General features: G+C 40.8%; 1 protein-coding gene across 1 annotated transcript in view; it reads right to left on the bottom strand.

Annotated features, from left to right (window-relative positions):
- Positions 1-12,509, bottom strand: part of LOC147418561 (uncharacterized) — a 28,116-nt gene extending 15,607 nt beyond the window's left edge. Inside the window, exon 1 of the mRNA XM_086507120.1 lies at positions 11,623-12,509. Within this exon, the coding sequence (XP_086363246.1) occupies positions 11,623-12,509 (887 nt within the window). The remainder of the gene's footprint in view (positions 1-11,622) is intronic.
- Between the last annotated feature and the right edge of the window lie 703 nt (positions 12,510-13,212).

The raw sequence follows: 13,212 nt of genomic DNA, 5'->3' as shown, positions 1-13,212 counted from the left end.
GTCATTTATCTTGTAAATAAACCTCTGGCCAGTGCTGCATTTCCGACACACATTTGTGGTCGTGTACTTTGTAACGTGGCCTTAAGCCAAGCTGTAGGTCTAAGCAATGTGGAAAAAATTGCTTGGGATGTGCTGCACAAACAGCTTCCCTGCGCCCAAGAGCGACGAGAAAACATTGCTCGCCATATCTTAGATGGCTCAAGCACTCAATAGCTGCATATATCTTGTAATTAACTCTTTCAAATTTGTAATGGGATATATCACATCTTTGTACTTTGCTATTTCCAATTTGGAATGGGACTTGATTTTAACTGTGAAATTCTGTATTGAGTTTATGGTACGATAGACAGTAGGTGATTGGCTCTATATTGTGGTATGATTGTGCAATTCTCTGAACCAGGATCAAGATTTTTTTTTCCACATAAATAACACCAAAAAGGCATAATATTAGTGCAGCTTGACAAACCTAGCCAAGAAAAGGTGAAAAAAACCTGTCTGGGGGCCTGCCGCAGAGGCACGCGAGAGGGCAAAAGTAACAGTTACTTTTTCCCTCTCGCACGCCTCTGTGACAAGCCCCCAGACAGCTTTTTTTCACCTTTCCTTGGCTAGATTTGTTAGGCTGCATTGATATTATGCCTTTTTGGTTTTTCAATTAACCACAATCGGTTGACAGCTCTTGTAATCCACTTCTATTGACATGTCTCTCTCTCTTTCTCTCTCTCTCTCTCTCTCTCTCTCTCTCTCTCTCTCTCTCTCTCTCTCTCTCTACCTAGTTCTACTTAAAATCATTTTTTCTTTGAAAGCCATTTCAACCACAAGAAATCACTTTTGAAAGAAAGAACGGACATCAAGAATAAATCTCACAGCATCATATCACCTATAAACACAAATGTTCAGTACGATGAAAAAGAAATCACTAAAGCCACAACTCGTTATATTTGAAAAATATATCTTTACATTGCCAAAATTGCATAACAGTCAAATTTAGTCTCTCTCTCCTCTGATTCGACGCGCAAGAGCTATATCCTTGGGCATTATTGTCACCCATTTTGCATGAATAGCACACAAGTTTGTGTCTTCAAAAAGAGAAACTAGTTGATATTCTGCCGCTTCCTGCAGAGCTTCTACGACGATACCTTGAACTCGAAACGTCATTCATAACTTTGCATGATCTCTTTCACCAAACGTGCGAATGGTGCCTTGCAGATGAGAAGGTCTGAAGTCTTTTGATAGTGACGAATCTCTTGCAAGGCCTTTGGAATCCGTCGCTTCACAGAGGAGCCCGTTGTTGAGGGATGGTAGGATCTGGGACATGGGTCTTGCGAGGGCAAACCTTGAAAAACTTTTTCTTTCTACGAGAGGGCTTGCGATGAGGAGCTTGCGCATCTTCAAGCCCACCATGTGCTCCGACTGGCTCTTCAACTTCACCGTGCGCTCCAACTGGCTTGTCTTCTACATCCTCAAAATCCTCTTCATTTAGTAACCCATGATCACGTCTAGGCTGATCTAACGGCTGAGCTCCGAAGCCACGTGGAAATGTCTTCCCAGCTGGGACTGATGATTGCTTGGGATCTCCTGTCCGCTCCATGGTGGGCTTGGTGCTTCACTGTGCATCTCGGTTTCAGTGTCTGAAGTCACTACCCGTTTCTTCTTGCGTGAAGGTTGTCCATCTTGTTGCTCTTCACCTGACCATTCCCTGTCCATCTCTTCTAGGAGCTCTTGTTCGTGTATCCAAGGTGGTTTTTGAGCACCTTGGACGGATGAGAGAGGGTGAGCAAAAAAAGGTTGATCTTTTCTTGCTGTTTGCTTTGTGCGTGCCATTGTGTAAGAACCGGCAATATTGAAATGAGACTCCCTCTTCTCTAAAAGCCCCCTATTTTTAAAAAAAAATAGGTCTCTTCACACTTGACCATGCCACTTTAAAAAACTCTTAATATCATCAAAATATAAAAAACAAAAAATGGATAAATGGAGAAGTATTATATGCAACTCAACAAAGACATCTACAAACATAAACATTACATTGCATAGCATCATTTGTTTTACATGTTGGGTAACCAACGTTTGCCCACTCTATAGCGATTTTCACGCCACCTAGCATGATTAAGGGGTCCGGTGGAGTTTCTCCATTTCTCTTTAGCATTAAGTCGAGATTTCCTCCTAACCTCCTTGTCAAGACTTGACTTTCGCGCTCGCTCTATGGCATGAAATCTCCCCAAAGAACAACGAAAGAACCAATCAAACATCTCCTTCATGTAGTTGGATCTCGTAGTTCCACCACCGTTACGTGTATTTTTAAAGTAAACACCTTTGGCTCGATAATGTGATTTCTCCATTCCTTGAGTGCTCCACATGTCTAATGAACCATATTTTGACATAAAGAATGCTCCATGAGCATACAAAATATGCTCCATCAAGAAAAAATGCTTAGATCAAATGAATGTTTATGTATAGCATCAAAATTTGAAGTGAACAAAGTAACTTACCATGTAGTGTGTGATATTTCTCTCTACCCACGCTTGCACAAATGCTTTAGTGAAATTAGAAATGTGATCTTTGAACAAATTTTGTTGCTCGCTTGTGGTTTGGGGTTTCCACATGATTTGAAGCACTAACTTGAAGTGGTGCCACACTTGCCTATGCAGATTTACAAGCACGGGATTTGAATCTTGATCGGTCGTACACTTGCAAAGCGCTTTCCATAGCTCCCATGGAGCATCCTCCTCATCCCTCTCCTTTCGCATCTCTGGTTTCTTGAAAAACCTACGTGCTTTCACACCATTCATAGATACTTTTTGTGGCACTTCATGCATATTTTCTACCTCACCGATGATAGAAACATTGCCACCATGACATCCAATCGAATTTAGAATTGCTTCAACAATTCCAATGGCTTCCACGGATCTAGAAAGTGGTTTCATTGTGAAAGCGTACTCTATGTGAAGCTTTAACAAGCGATCAAATATACGCATGAAGGCATGCAAAGTGCAAAAGTGTACATTTGTAAGTGGAAAATTGATAATGGGATGCCATGTTCTATCTTTTGTCGACCGATTGGGGACCTCCATGATAGGACACTTCAACACCGAGCATACCCATTCCCTTGCATCATCATCCATTGACCCTGTTGCCTGACTTCCCTTGACACTTTTCTTTGAAGACGTGGAGCCACGAGTACTCTCCTTGTATCCTCGTACACAATATGGACAAGGAAGAAGTGATGAAGCACCTTGTTTACACCCAAGTATACATTTGATTGTTTTTAGATCACCTCCTAAGTGCCACTCAACATCAAATGTACCTACTCCATCTACTTCTAGCTTTTCTCCCTCTAGTTGTGCCTTAATAACCTCTATGATCCACGGGATCATAGAGAAGACCCATCCAACACCTCATGAGTCTCTTTCAAAACTTCAAAAGCTCCTAACCACCATATTTCCTTTCCCTATTGTACACTAAATGATGGTTTCTGAGAATGATCACCGATAGCATCGACTTTTGCAAAAAACATTGCCTCATTCATGAGTGTCACACTCATACGTTCCAATCTCCGTCCTTTGACAATTTGACATTCATCTAGCTTAAGAATAAATATGAGCTTCTCTCCAAGTACTGAAACAACACAGGAATTGAATTGTTATACTAAATGATATTCAATACAGATAAAAAATGACATTACCATAGCTCGTTGTAGTCGTTTCAAGTCAACAAAAATATTGTTGAATTGATGATAACCAAAAGACTTTGCCCCGTTAGGAATAGTATTCCCCCCCTTTATATTACCACGTGACTTGGCACTTGTGAAAGAGTACATCATGGATCCTTCAATGTGTTTGTATTCGCCAAGGGATTCCCGAACGAGATCATTGTTTGCTTTTTTTGCAAGTCGGACCCTATGTGGAATAGGAAACAAATTCTCGGTGATGCCTTGCTCTCGTAATGCATCTTTCATCAATCCATGAAGTGCATGGTATGCATTTGTGCTGATCCCAACCTCATCACAACCTCTCTGGACATTCTCCTCAGACACAAGGTTAGAGATCTTTTGTAGGATCTCCTTTGTGATGGCATCTTTCATGTGTTTGGCCTTTTCGCAACCTATGATGTAAAGTATATCTTCCTTTGAGATGCATCCTAGGAGAAGATTGCAACGGTCCTCTTGTCTAAAACTTCCACACACATCTTGTATATATGTCCTATTTCAAAAGGTGAACCGAGTTACAAATTGATGGAAATTATTATAAGTGATGAACACTGTGAATTAAAAGAAATACCTGGTTGCCGTGATCCGCTTCTTACGTGCCCCTCCATTAGAGGCTAAGTTTTCAATGGAAGAGAACTCCCTCTTACGCTCACGCATGCCAAATGGAGTGGCTTTTAGGTGCATCATTGCAATCTGTAGTTTAGTTACCTCTGTTTCTGTAGCTTTCATCTCCTCTTTAAGATCTTTGAGTTGTTTCTCTGCGCAATATAGTTGTTTTTGGAGGTTTGTGGAATGAATGTGTAACACTTGACATTGTTGTCGGAACCATGCCGACACACCTGCGTGATTGGAGTCCAATCTCTTACAATACCCAAGAAGACCACGTTCTCCTTCTCCCACATATTTGATTAAGCTTGGGAGTGTACGGAATGTCGGAGCCCACGGGCGGATCTTTTGGATACAACCCTCCATCAAGCCACAAGTCAACATTGGTTTCTCCTCGAAACCGTCGTACGGATGCCGGTTGAGATGCTTTCTCGTCATTTTTTGTTGTGGGAGCAAATTCCATCGGTAGACGCAGACTGACATTAGTTGACCTAGTAGATGCAATTGAAATTTTTTAAATTTTAAACATTTCAATTTTTAGGCTTTATAATTATTAGATGGACGTTTTGATGATGTGGCATTATCTATTTATTCTTGGAATTAATGTAGAGAGGGACCCAAGGAATTTTAGATTTGGAGCTTATAAAAGCTAGATTCTTCTAAAAACATACTGATATATATATATATATATATAAAGCCCGAAATGAAACGATGTTGCACTGAAGAGGACTCGAACCCCTAACTACCTGGTTCGAAGCCAGGGACTCTATCCAATTGAGCTATCGGTGCGGGGGGGTTGGGTCAAGGAAAGCCCAACCTTGGAAATGTTTTTTGCGTTATTTCAAAATGAGTTTACGTAATTAAAGAAAATTAACTCAATTAAAAGACAAAAAAGTCAATCTTTGTCGTTGATGATCTCTCGGTTGGTTACCGAATAATTTAACCATCCCTTCCCTAAAAGAAAGTAATTACTTGATATATGTAATCCGTAATATTCGGATTCAGTCGTCAGCTGTGGTTTTTACCCTCCCCAGGGTGTCCGCTCTGCCCGTGAGTATATATATATATATATATATATATATATATATATATATATATATGTGGACCTTTTTAAAGCTTAAAAGATCCTTTTTGAAGATTTTATAAAAAAATCATTTTTTGGGGTGAATTGATGCACGAGCTGAAAAGTGGATTTTGTCATAACTACTTACTCTCTTTGTTTGGTGATAGGTACAGAGAGAATGGTTGTTCTCTCTACTTTTACTCCTCTCTCTCTTTTTACCCCCCTCTCTCCCCTACTTTACCCCCCCTCTTCCTCCTACTTTACCACCCTCATTCCCTAATTTTCTCCCCTCTCCTATCTAAAGATAAGTTAGAGAGAGAGCTACAAAAGTAGCCCTATTTATTGTCTTTGTTCCCTCCATCCCCTACAAAATTATCTTTAATCCCTTAAAATTAGGAATCCTTACATGGCCCCAAGGGGGTCCATTTTTTTCCTAATGTGGTGTAGGTTCTCCACTTCTCAACAAGCTTGGAGAAAGAGATGGAGCTCTTGCACTTTGCACTCCACACAATGAGAGATGTGTGTGTGTGTCTGTGTATGTGGGAGAGTATACCCCCCTCTCATGCTTGGTCCACCTCTCTCTCTCTCTCTCTCTCTCTCTCTCTCTCTCTCTCTCTCTCTCTCTCTCTCTCTCTCTCTGGTATTATTTAATAATTTCATTTGGACATGTGTCCTCTTTTTCCTCTTTGAGAGAAATAACTTAATTATTTATTTTTATGCATCTAAATTCTCATTAGACCCCTTTAAAACCTATCCAATAGGATTCAAACACATCATGAAGGCCACATGTGGAGGATCATTTGAACATGTATCTTTTATGCTTCTTAAGTCATTTGGTTTGAATTGAATACTTCAAGCACTTAGTCAATCAAGCATGGAAACCTTTTATGCCTCTTGAGAGTTTATCTTTGAATTGAACATTTCAAGAACCTTAGTCATTTAAGCATAAAGATCACCTCAAGCTTTGGGCAAGGTTCCCAAAAACACTTTAGGCACTTTAGTTAGCAAGCCGACAAGCACCTCATGCTTGGGTAGGATTACCACCTCAAAATCAACCCTAGCTTGCAGAAGGTCAAAGGACCTTTTAACACTAGCTTTTGGAGGTCTTTAATGAAGCTAACCCTAAGGTCATTTAAGCTCCATTAGATGCACATTGCTCTTTGATAGACTACCTCCTTTTGGACCCCTATTGAGATGTAATCATCTCTCCTCTTGGTCCTTTGTGCTGAGGTAAATCTAGAAGCACTTATTGCACATTTCTCTTTGGTAGAACGTCTCCTTTTGGACCCCTATTGAGATGCAACCATTTCTCCTTTTGGTCCCCTGTTGAGATAGGTCTAGAAGCACATATCTATATCCTAACTCTTGTTCCCCTTTTATCTTCCCATACTAAATGATCAGTTTAATATGAGAAAATCATTTGGTAAAGTTAGATATTATATTTTATGAAGTTACCTCTCTCTTGAAATCATAGTCGTCCTTGACTATTACGTAGAGAAGATAAAGCTTAGTCATTAGTCCTTGTTTCTTAGCGGGTAGAGGAACCTTTTTTACCCTACGATATCATTCTAGAATGGATGACTAATCCATTTGGTGCTTGGGAGACTTAGCTACTGCAAGCATGTCTGCTCTTTAGAACATATCATACTTCCAAAGTAGAGTGACAAGTTCTACTTGGTGTTTGGGAGACTTTGTCACCACAAACATGATCCTAAGCATGCATACTCTTTAAATTTTGTGCACAATAAAATAAAGATAATGAGTCTAATAAGACAAAAACATTGTTCATTTAAAATGCATTTTCATTTGCTTACCCTAGTATAGCATTGTAAGCATTGACAAGGTTCATATTATCCTTAAGCTAGGTTCCTTGCATCCATCTAGCATCTTTAAAATGATAATTCTTAAACTTAACAAGATATCATTGGGTAACTTTACCATTTCTTAGTACCTTGTCTTCGTGTCAAAGAATCGATTCGGGTTGCAACACCTCTTCTTAATCTTCGATCTTTAGCGGGTCCTCCATTATTGGTTCTTTTTGTGCCTCTCCTTTGTAAGGCTTGAGTAGCCTCACATGGTTAGCATTGTGAATGAGCCAATGGTTGGGAAAATTTAACTAATTATCCATCTCATTGATTGTTTTAAGAATTTTTAAAAGAAAGGATGATAGTCTCTTTTTGCTAGTTTAGCATAATAGTCTTGGTGGCTCGTAGGATTCTTGCCCGTAGTATGCCTTAGACGACCCTTGAGAAACTTTAGCAAGACACAATCATTTTTCTTAAAGGCTAAATCTCTTATGTTCTTATTAGCAGCAGCTCTTTTTGCCTTTCCTTTGAGATGGATATAACCACTTTAATCTTTGGAAAAGATTCTTGTGAGTCTTGGCTATATTCATTAGCAGCAGCGAAGATCTTCCCATGTACTTTAAGTAGTAAGGGACTTTTGGATCTTCCCTTTTTAACCTCAAAAGGTGCTTTCCCCATAGAATTATGTACAATGTCATTGTACGCATACTCTATAAGAGGTAGGTACTTCTCTCAATGAGAACGTTGATCTACTTCCATGACATAGGCTTTTAGTAGATTCAAGAATCATTAGATTAGTTATTTCACTTTGCTCATCTGTTTGTGGATGATAGACCAAAAGACAAATTTAATCTAATTCCTAGATTCTCAAAGAGACCCTTCTAGAAATTACTCGTCATTCTAGGATCTTTGTCAGACACTATGGATGTTGGCAAGCCATGATACTTGAAAATTTTAGATTTAAATAGGGTTGCCATTTGATGTGCCTTAATAGTCCTTTTGACAGGCATAGAGTGTGTTTTCTTGCTAAGCTTGTCAATTGAAACAATCCAAGTTGCTTCCCTTAATCAAGTTTCAATTTTTGGTATACCACGCATTTTGAAACATACTCTTGTATGTTTATTTTTCATGGTAGACCAACAGAAATACATTTCTACTCCTTGAAGGGTAGATTATGGAATCCTTCTTTGCCTCTCATACTGAGAAGCATGGGATTTATACTTGACTTTCTTATTGTATGGGTGAGTAACACATAGCCTATTGCCGTTTGGAAGATAACCATCCTCCAAGGTGAATGGTTCTTTTTTTCTTCCCTAATGCAAAGGCTGTAATTACCTACTTAAAGTCTTGGTCAGTAGCATACTCATCTATCATAAAAGATAGATCATCGTGAGTTGCTATAGACACCACATGTACCGTTGGCCATTGTGAAAGGACATCGACCACTTAATTGTGCTTGCCAACAATGTGAGCAATATGAAATTTAAATTACGAAAGAAAATTTGCCCACCTCATTTGTTTGTCAAAGAGCTTGGTTTGTGTCATGAATTTCTTGAGGCTTTGTGATCCATTCGTAGGATGAATGGAGCCCCCAAGAGAGAGTGCTTACATGTGTCTAGGGCATGTAGAATAGCTAAAAGTTCTTTTTTGTATATGCCCAAGACCCGTTCATCGGCATTGAGCCTTCGACTCGCATATGCTATGGCATGCCATTCTTGAAGCAAAATTGCTCCAAGGCAATCACCACAAGCATCACATTGGACCTCAAATGGCTTTGAGAGATCCGAAATCATAAGGACCAGTTGGGAGGTAAGCTTCTCTTTGAGCTTATCAAAAGCATTTTGTTCTTTGGCAGTCCAAGAGTACTTAACGTTCTTCCTTGTTAACAATGGTCCTGCTATTTAAGAGAATTTTGCTATGAAGCGTCTATAGTATGCACACATACTAAATAATGCTTTTCATGTAGATTCCTTGGATTAGGCCATGCTTTTATTACCTCCAACTTTGATGGATCCATACGGATACCATCTTGAGAGATAATGTGACCTAAATATTGAATATCTCGTAGAAAAAATTTACTTCTCTTTTGATAAATGAAAAGCTTATTCTCTCTCGCAACTTGAAAGATTACCTGAAGGTGTCACTTATACTCCTCAAGAGAATTTGAGTGGCCTGAAGATTTTTGTCCATTGTGAGTTTGAATGCGACTGGAGCATTTGTTAGTCCAAATCTTGTAACTTATCAAATAGGCCTTCTACTCGTGGCACGGGAAATGTTTTTAAAAAATAGTGATCCTATTTAGTGCTCTATAGTCAACACACATGTGATATGTGGAATCTTTCTTCTGCATTAAAAGTAATGGTGAACAAAATGTAGAGGATCTAGGCCTCACCATCCATTTTTCCACCAATTCATGCACTTGCCTCATGATCTCCTCTTGTTGAGCTTGTGAAACTCAATGAGGAGGTTTATTAGGCAGTGAGCTTCCTAGTAGAAGCTCTATTGCATGGTCATCATCCCCTCGTTTTGGAGGTAGCTCACTAGGGATGTCACCAATGAAAACATCTTGGAATCCATTTAGGAAATTAGACAACTCTAATTCCTCTTGATTCCATTTATTGCTACTTGTGAAAACATTAGAATCATTTACAGATTCTCTAATAAAAATCATATATGCAAAAATAGAGCTTTTCATTGACTTATCAAAAGCAAGCGTATGTACCAGGGATATGGTGTTCCCCGAATCAGTAGCATCTATGTACATGCTCTTTTTCTTGTAGGTGAAATAGATTCTCCTTTCAGGGAACTTCACGTTGGCAGCCATGCGGTTGAACCATGGTGCCCCTAGGATAACATCCTTATGTTGGAGAGGAGAGATAAAAAAAATTCTTCTTTGTCAATGTAGTGTTGGACATGAAGCCTCAACTTCCCAATCAAGGGAGTACTGGAGGCTTGCTATCCCTTGAAATCTCCATCGGCAGTTATAGTATCTCCCATCTTAAAAGCTTGAATGCCCAACTTAGTGGCCAACTCCGTTGATATGAAGTTTTAAGTAGATCCAGGGTTAAAGAGAATAAGGGAATTATTCTCCTTACTTTTCCCTAATCATAGGAGAGGTATGAGCCTTTGCAATGAGTATCCTCTTTTGGAGCTTCAACCATGGAAGCTCTACAAGTGTCACTGAGTACATTTATTTTGGGGCAAAAATGATAACCATGTCCTTGCTCCCCACAGTTAAAGCATTTATGGACTTTATCAAAGGCCTCTACTTTTTTGGGAGAGAGCTTATTTTTACCTTTGTAAGCTCCTTTCTCCTTGGCCTTGTTGTTTTTGGTGTTGGTGTTGCCTTAAGAAGAGTTTTGAGCATTACTCTTCCCTTTAGCTTCATTTCGATCCTTGTTTCCCATGGGCTTGAAATTTCTTCTCGCCCCTTGTTGGAAATTGATCCTTGAAGCAACCATAGTGTGGTGGATGACTTCGGTGATAGTGCTAGGCCATTGTGAGTTGACATACTCGGCCATTTCTTCAGGTAATACCACACAAAATTGTTGCTTTTTTTAAAAGAAGTCTATCCTTTGAAAAACTGTAGCTTTGAGATGTAAATCCCAAAACTTGTCCACATATTTGTGGATAGACTAATTGCAGAGGAGCTTCTTCGGGGGTTCACTATGTGTAAAACTACCATATCACGTGCATTCAAGACATGTTGTAAAACCCCTTATCTGTAAATTTTGTTAGGAATATAATGTACCCTTTTCTTTTAAAACCTATAAGTTTTTTAAAAATTTGAAAAAATAATGTTCTTTTGTATATATATTTTTGTAAGTTTCAAGAACCTTAAATACCGTGCAATTGAACTCACGTGATAGGTTACATTTTTCTTAGGTGACCTCCCCGTGGGAGCTTCAAGCTCCACCATTTGATAAGAACTTTGTCCTTTTCATCGCTTGCAAGGAATTACTTTATTATGGAAACTTGTAGAGTTTTCCATGTCTTTGAGGCCTCTCCATTGCCACAAAGGCTAGCCCATTATTGACGAGCAGACTTCTAGAAGTGGATAGCTACATGGTGTAGTTTGGAGGACTCTGTGAAGCCCTCTTCTCCAAAGGCCACATCAAATTTTGGGTGAAGGCCAATACTTTGTTGGTGGCACCAAAGGTGCCATCATAGGTGAGAAAAGAGATACTCTTTCCTCCCTCTTTGAATTTCTTAAGCTTTTGGGACCTTCGCCATGCATAGTAAGTTTTGTGATGCCCTCTCCTCTTGTATTCTCTAGGAGAATAGCTATTTCTTTCGTCAGAAGAGGAGGAAGGAGAAGAAGAAGGAGAAGAGTGTGACCTCCTTCTTGCCTTTTTCTTCATTTATTTCCTCTTTCCCTTTCGGAGTGACAAGAAAAGGACTATGGGTTGATCGTTTCATCTTGGGAGGAGTTGGCGATGAGCAACCTTTTTAATATGCTGGCAGCTGCATTACTCGATTGTCGAGTAACATCTGGGAAGAGCAGCATGTTCTTACCTTCAACCAGTGTTAGCTCAAATCTATTTGCTATCCGGCTCACATCCAGGCTCTCACACCTCTCCCCTAGTATGTGCTCCAATAGCGCTGTTAGGGTCAACTTTCCCGTGGCCCCGGGCCCCCACAGAAAGAGACTAAACTGCTCGCGGGTATCCAATGTAAAGACTAGCCTCAGGAAGGCTCTCAACAAGTTTAACTTTAGGACGTCTCCATCCATCAGAGCAAGGAGGAAGCTTTTCTGGATGGGGGTCATTGGTGTACACATATCCAGCTCAATACCTGCATAGCTCGTGCAGACCCACAAGGGACTGAGCGGGTGTAACAGCGGCCCTGACTCGTGAGGGACAAGTACTCCATTGAGAAAGGGGAGCCTTGAATCAACCGTCCTGGCCCGCTTAAGGAGCCGGCGCAGGCACTCCTCTTCTGATTTAAGAAGATGTTGGGAGCTCATTCTCTTCCTTTGGGGTAGTGTGAACCCAGCCCCCATTCCCTTCATCTCCTTCTCTATCTTATTTAGTATCTCGTAAGCCCATCCGGGCGGACTATCCCACCTTTGATTTTTATACTCATACCACTGATCGTCCGGAAGCAGGTAGGCCCAGGTATCCTTAAACCGATCGGCCAGTAACGCCCCTATGTGGGCGTCCAGTTCAAGGTCCAACTCAACCGTATCTCCTCCATATTCGCCTGCCTGCTCATCCGCTCGTTTTTCAAGGATTCTCAAGAGGTCGAGCTCCTTTTCCTTCTCAAAGGGGGGATCGCAAAGATAGCGAGCTTGAAAGATGAGGGTCTCCTTTTGCATAGCCCATTTACCCATTACCTGCCTGTAAAGAGTGTTCCACCGGGTCCCCTTAAGAATAGGCGTTCTAACCTCAGCTACGCAACCCTTCTAGGCGGGCCAGAGAGGACGCCTAATCCGGCAAGGGGGGCCCTCTTATAGACCTCACGGCCCTCTCCCAAGATTGTTATTCTCCCACTGGAAAAATACTCTACACGGGCGCCTGCTAAAACACAAACCGCCCTTCATAGGTTTCTCCTAGAGGGAAATCCCCCGCCCCCAAAGATGGAGGTCGCCTGAGGGTGTCCTTTCCTGTATAAAGGAATCGTCATTCCCAAGGTAGTCTCTAATAGCACGCGCAACAAAGGGATCGTCCACATCTATAAGGCCAATTCCATGAGGGAGCGAATCCACATCCAGCCCTATAGACCCTCTGGGATGTGGTGCCCTTACCGCGCACTCTCCTACCAAATCCTCTCTGATCACCCTCCGTTCCTTTTCCGCCGGGAGACGTTGTTTACCCTTCTGGAAAAACAAGTGGCACCCGCAGTTCCAAAGGTTGCTGATCAACTCAAACTCTAAATACGACAGGGGGATCAAGCATTGATCCAGTGGCTCCCCCTCTGTTCTATCAACCATTAGTTATCTACCTCCACCTGCTTTTATGCCCGGTTAATGAAATCCCATGTAGAAGGCGGCTGAAAATAGATGGGCACGATCTTCACGCGCCGCTTAGGATCCC

The sequence above is a fragment of the Adiantum capillus-veneris genome, chromosome 30, assembly GCF_014529385.1.
Source record: "Adiantum capillus-veneris isolate H3 chromosome 30, ASM1452938v2, whole genome shotgun sequence".
Lineage (NCBI taxonomy): Eukaryota > Viridiplantae > Streptophyta > Polypodiopsida > Polypodiales > Pteridaceae > Adiantum > Adiantum capillus-veneris.
The sequence above is the reverse complement of the archived record's forward strand: the minus strand, read 5'-3'. Positions and strand labels throughout refer to the sequence as shown.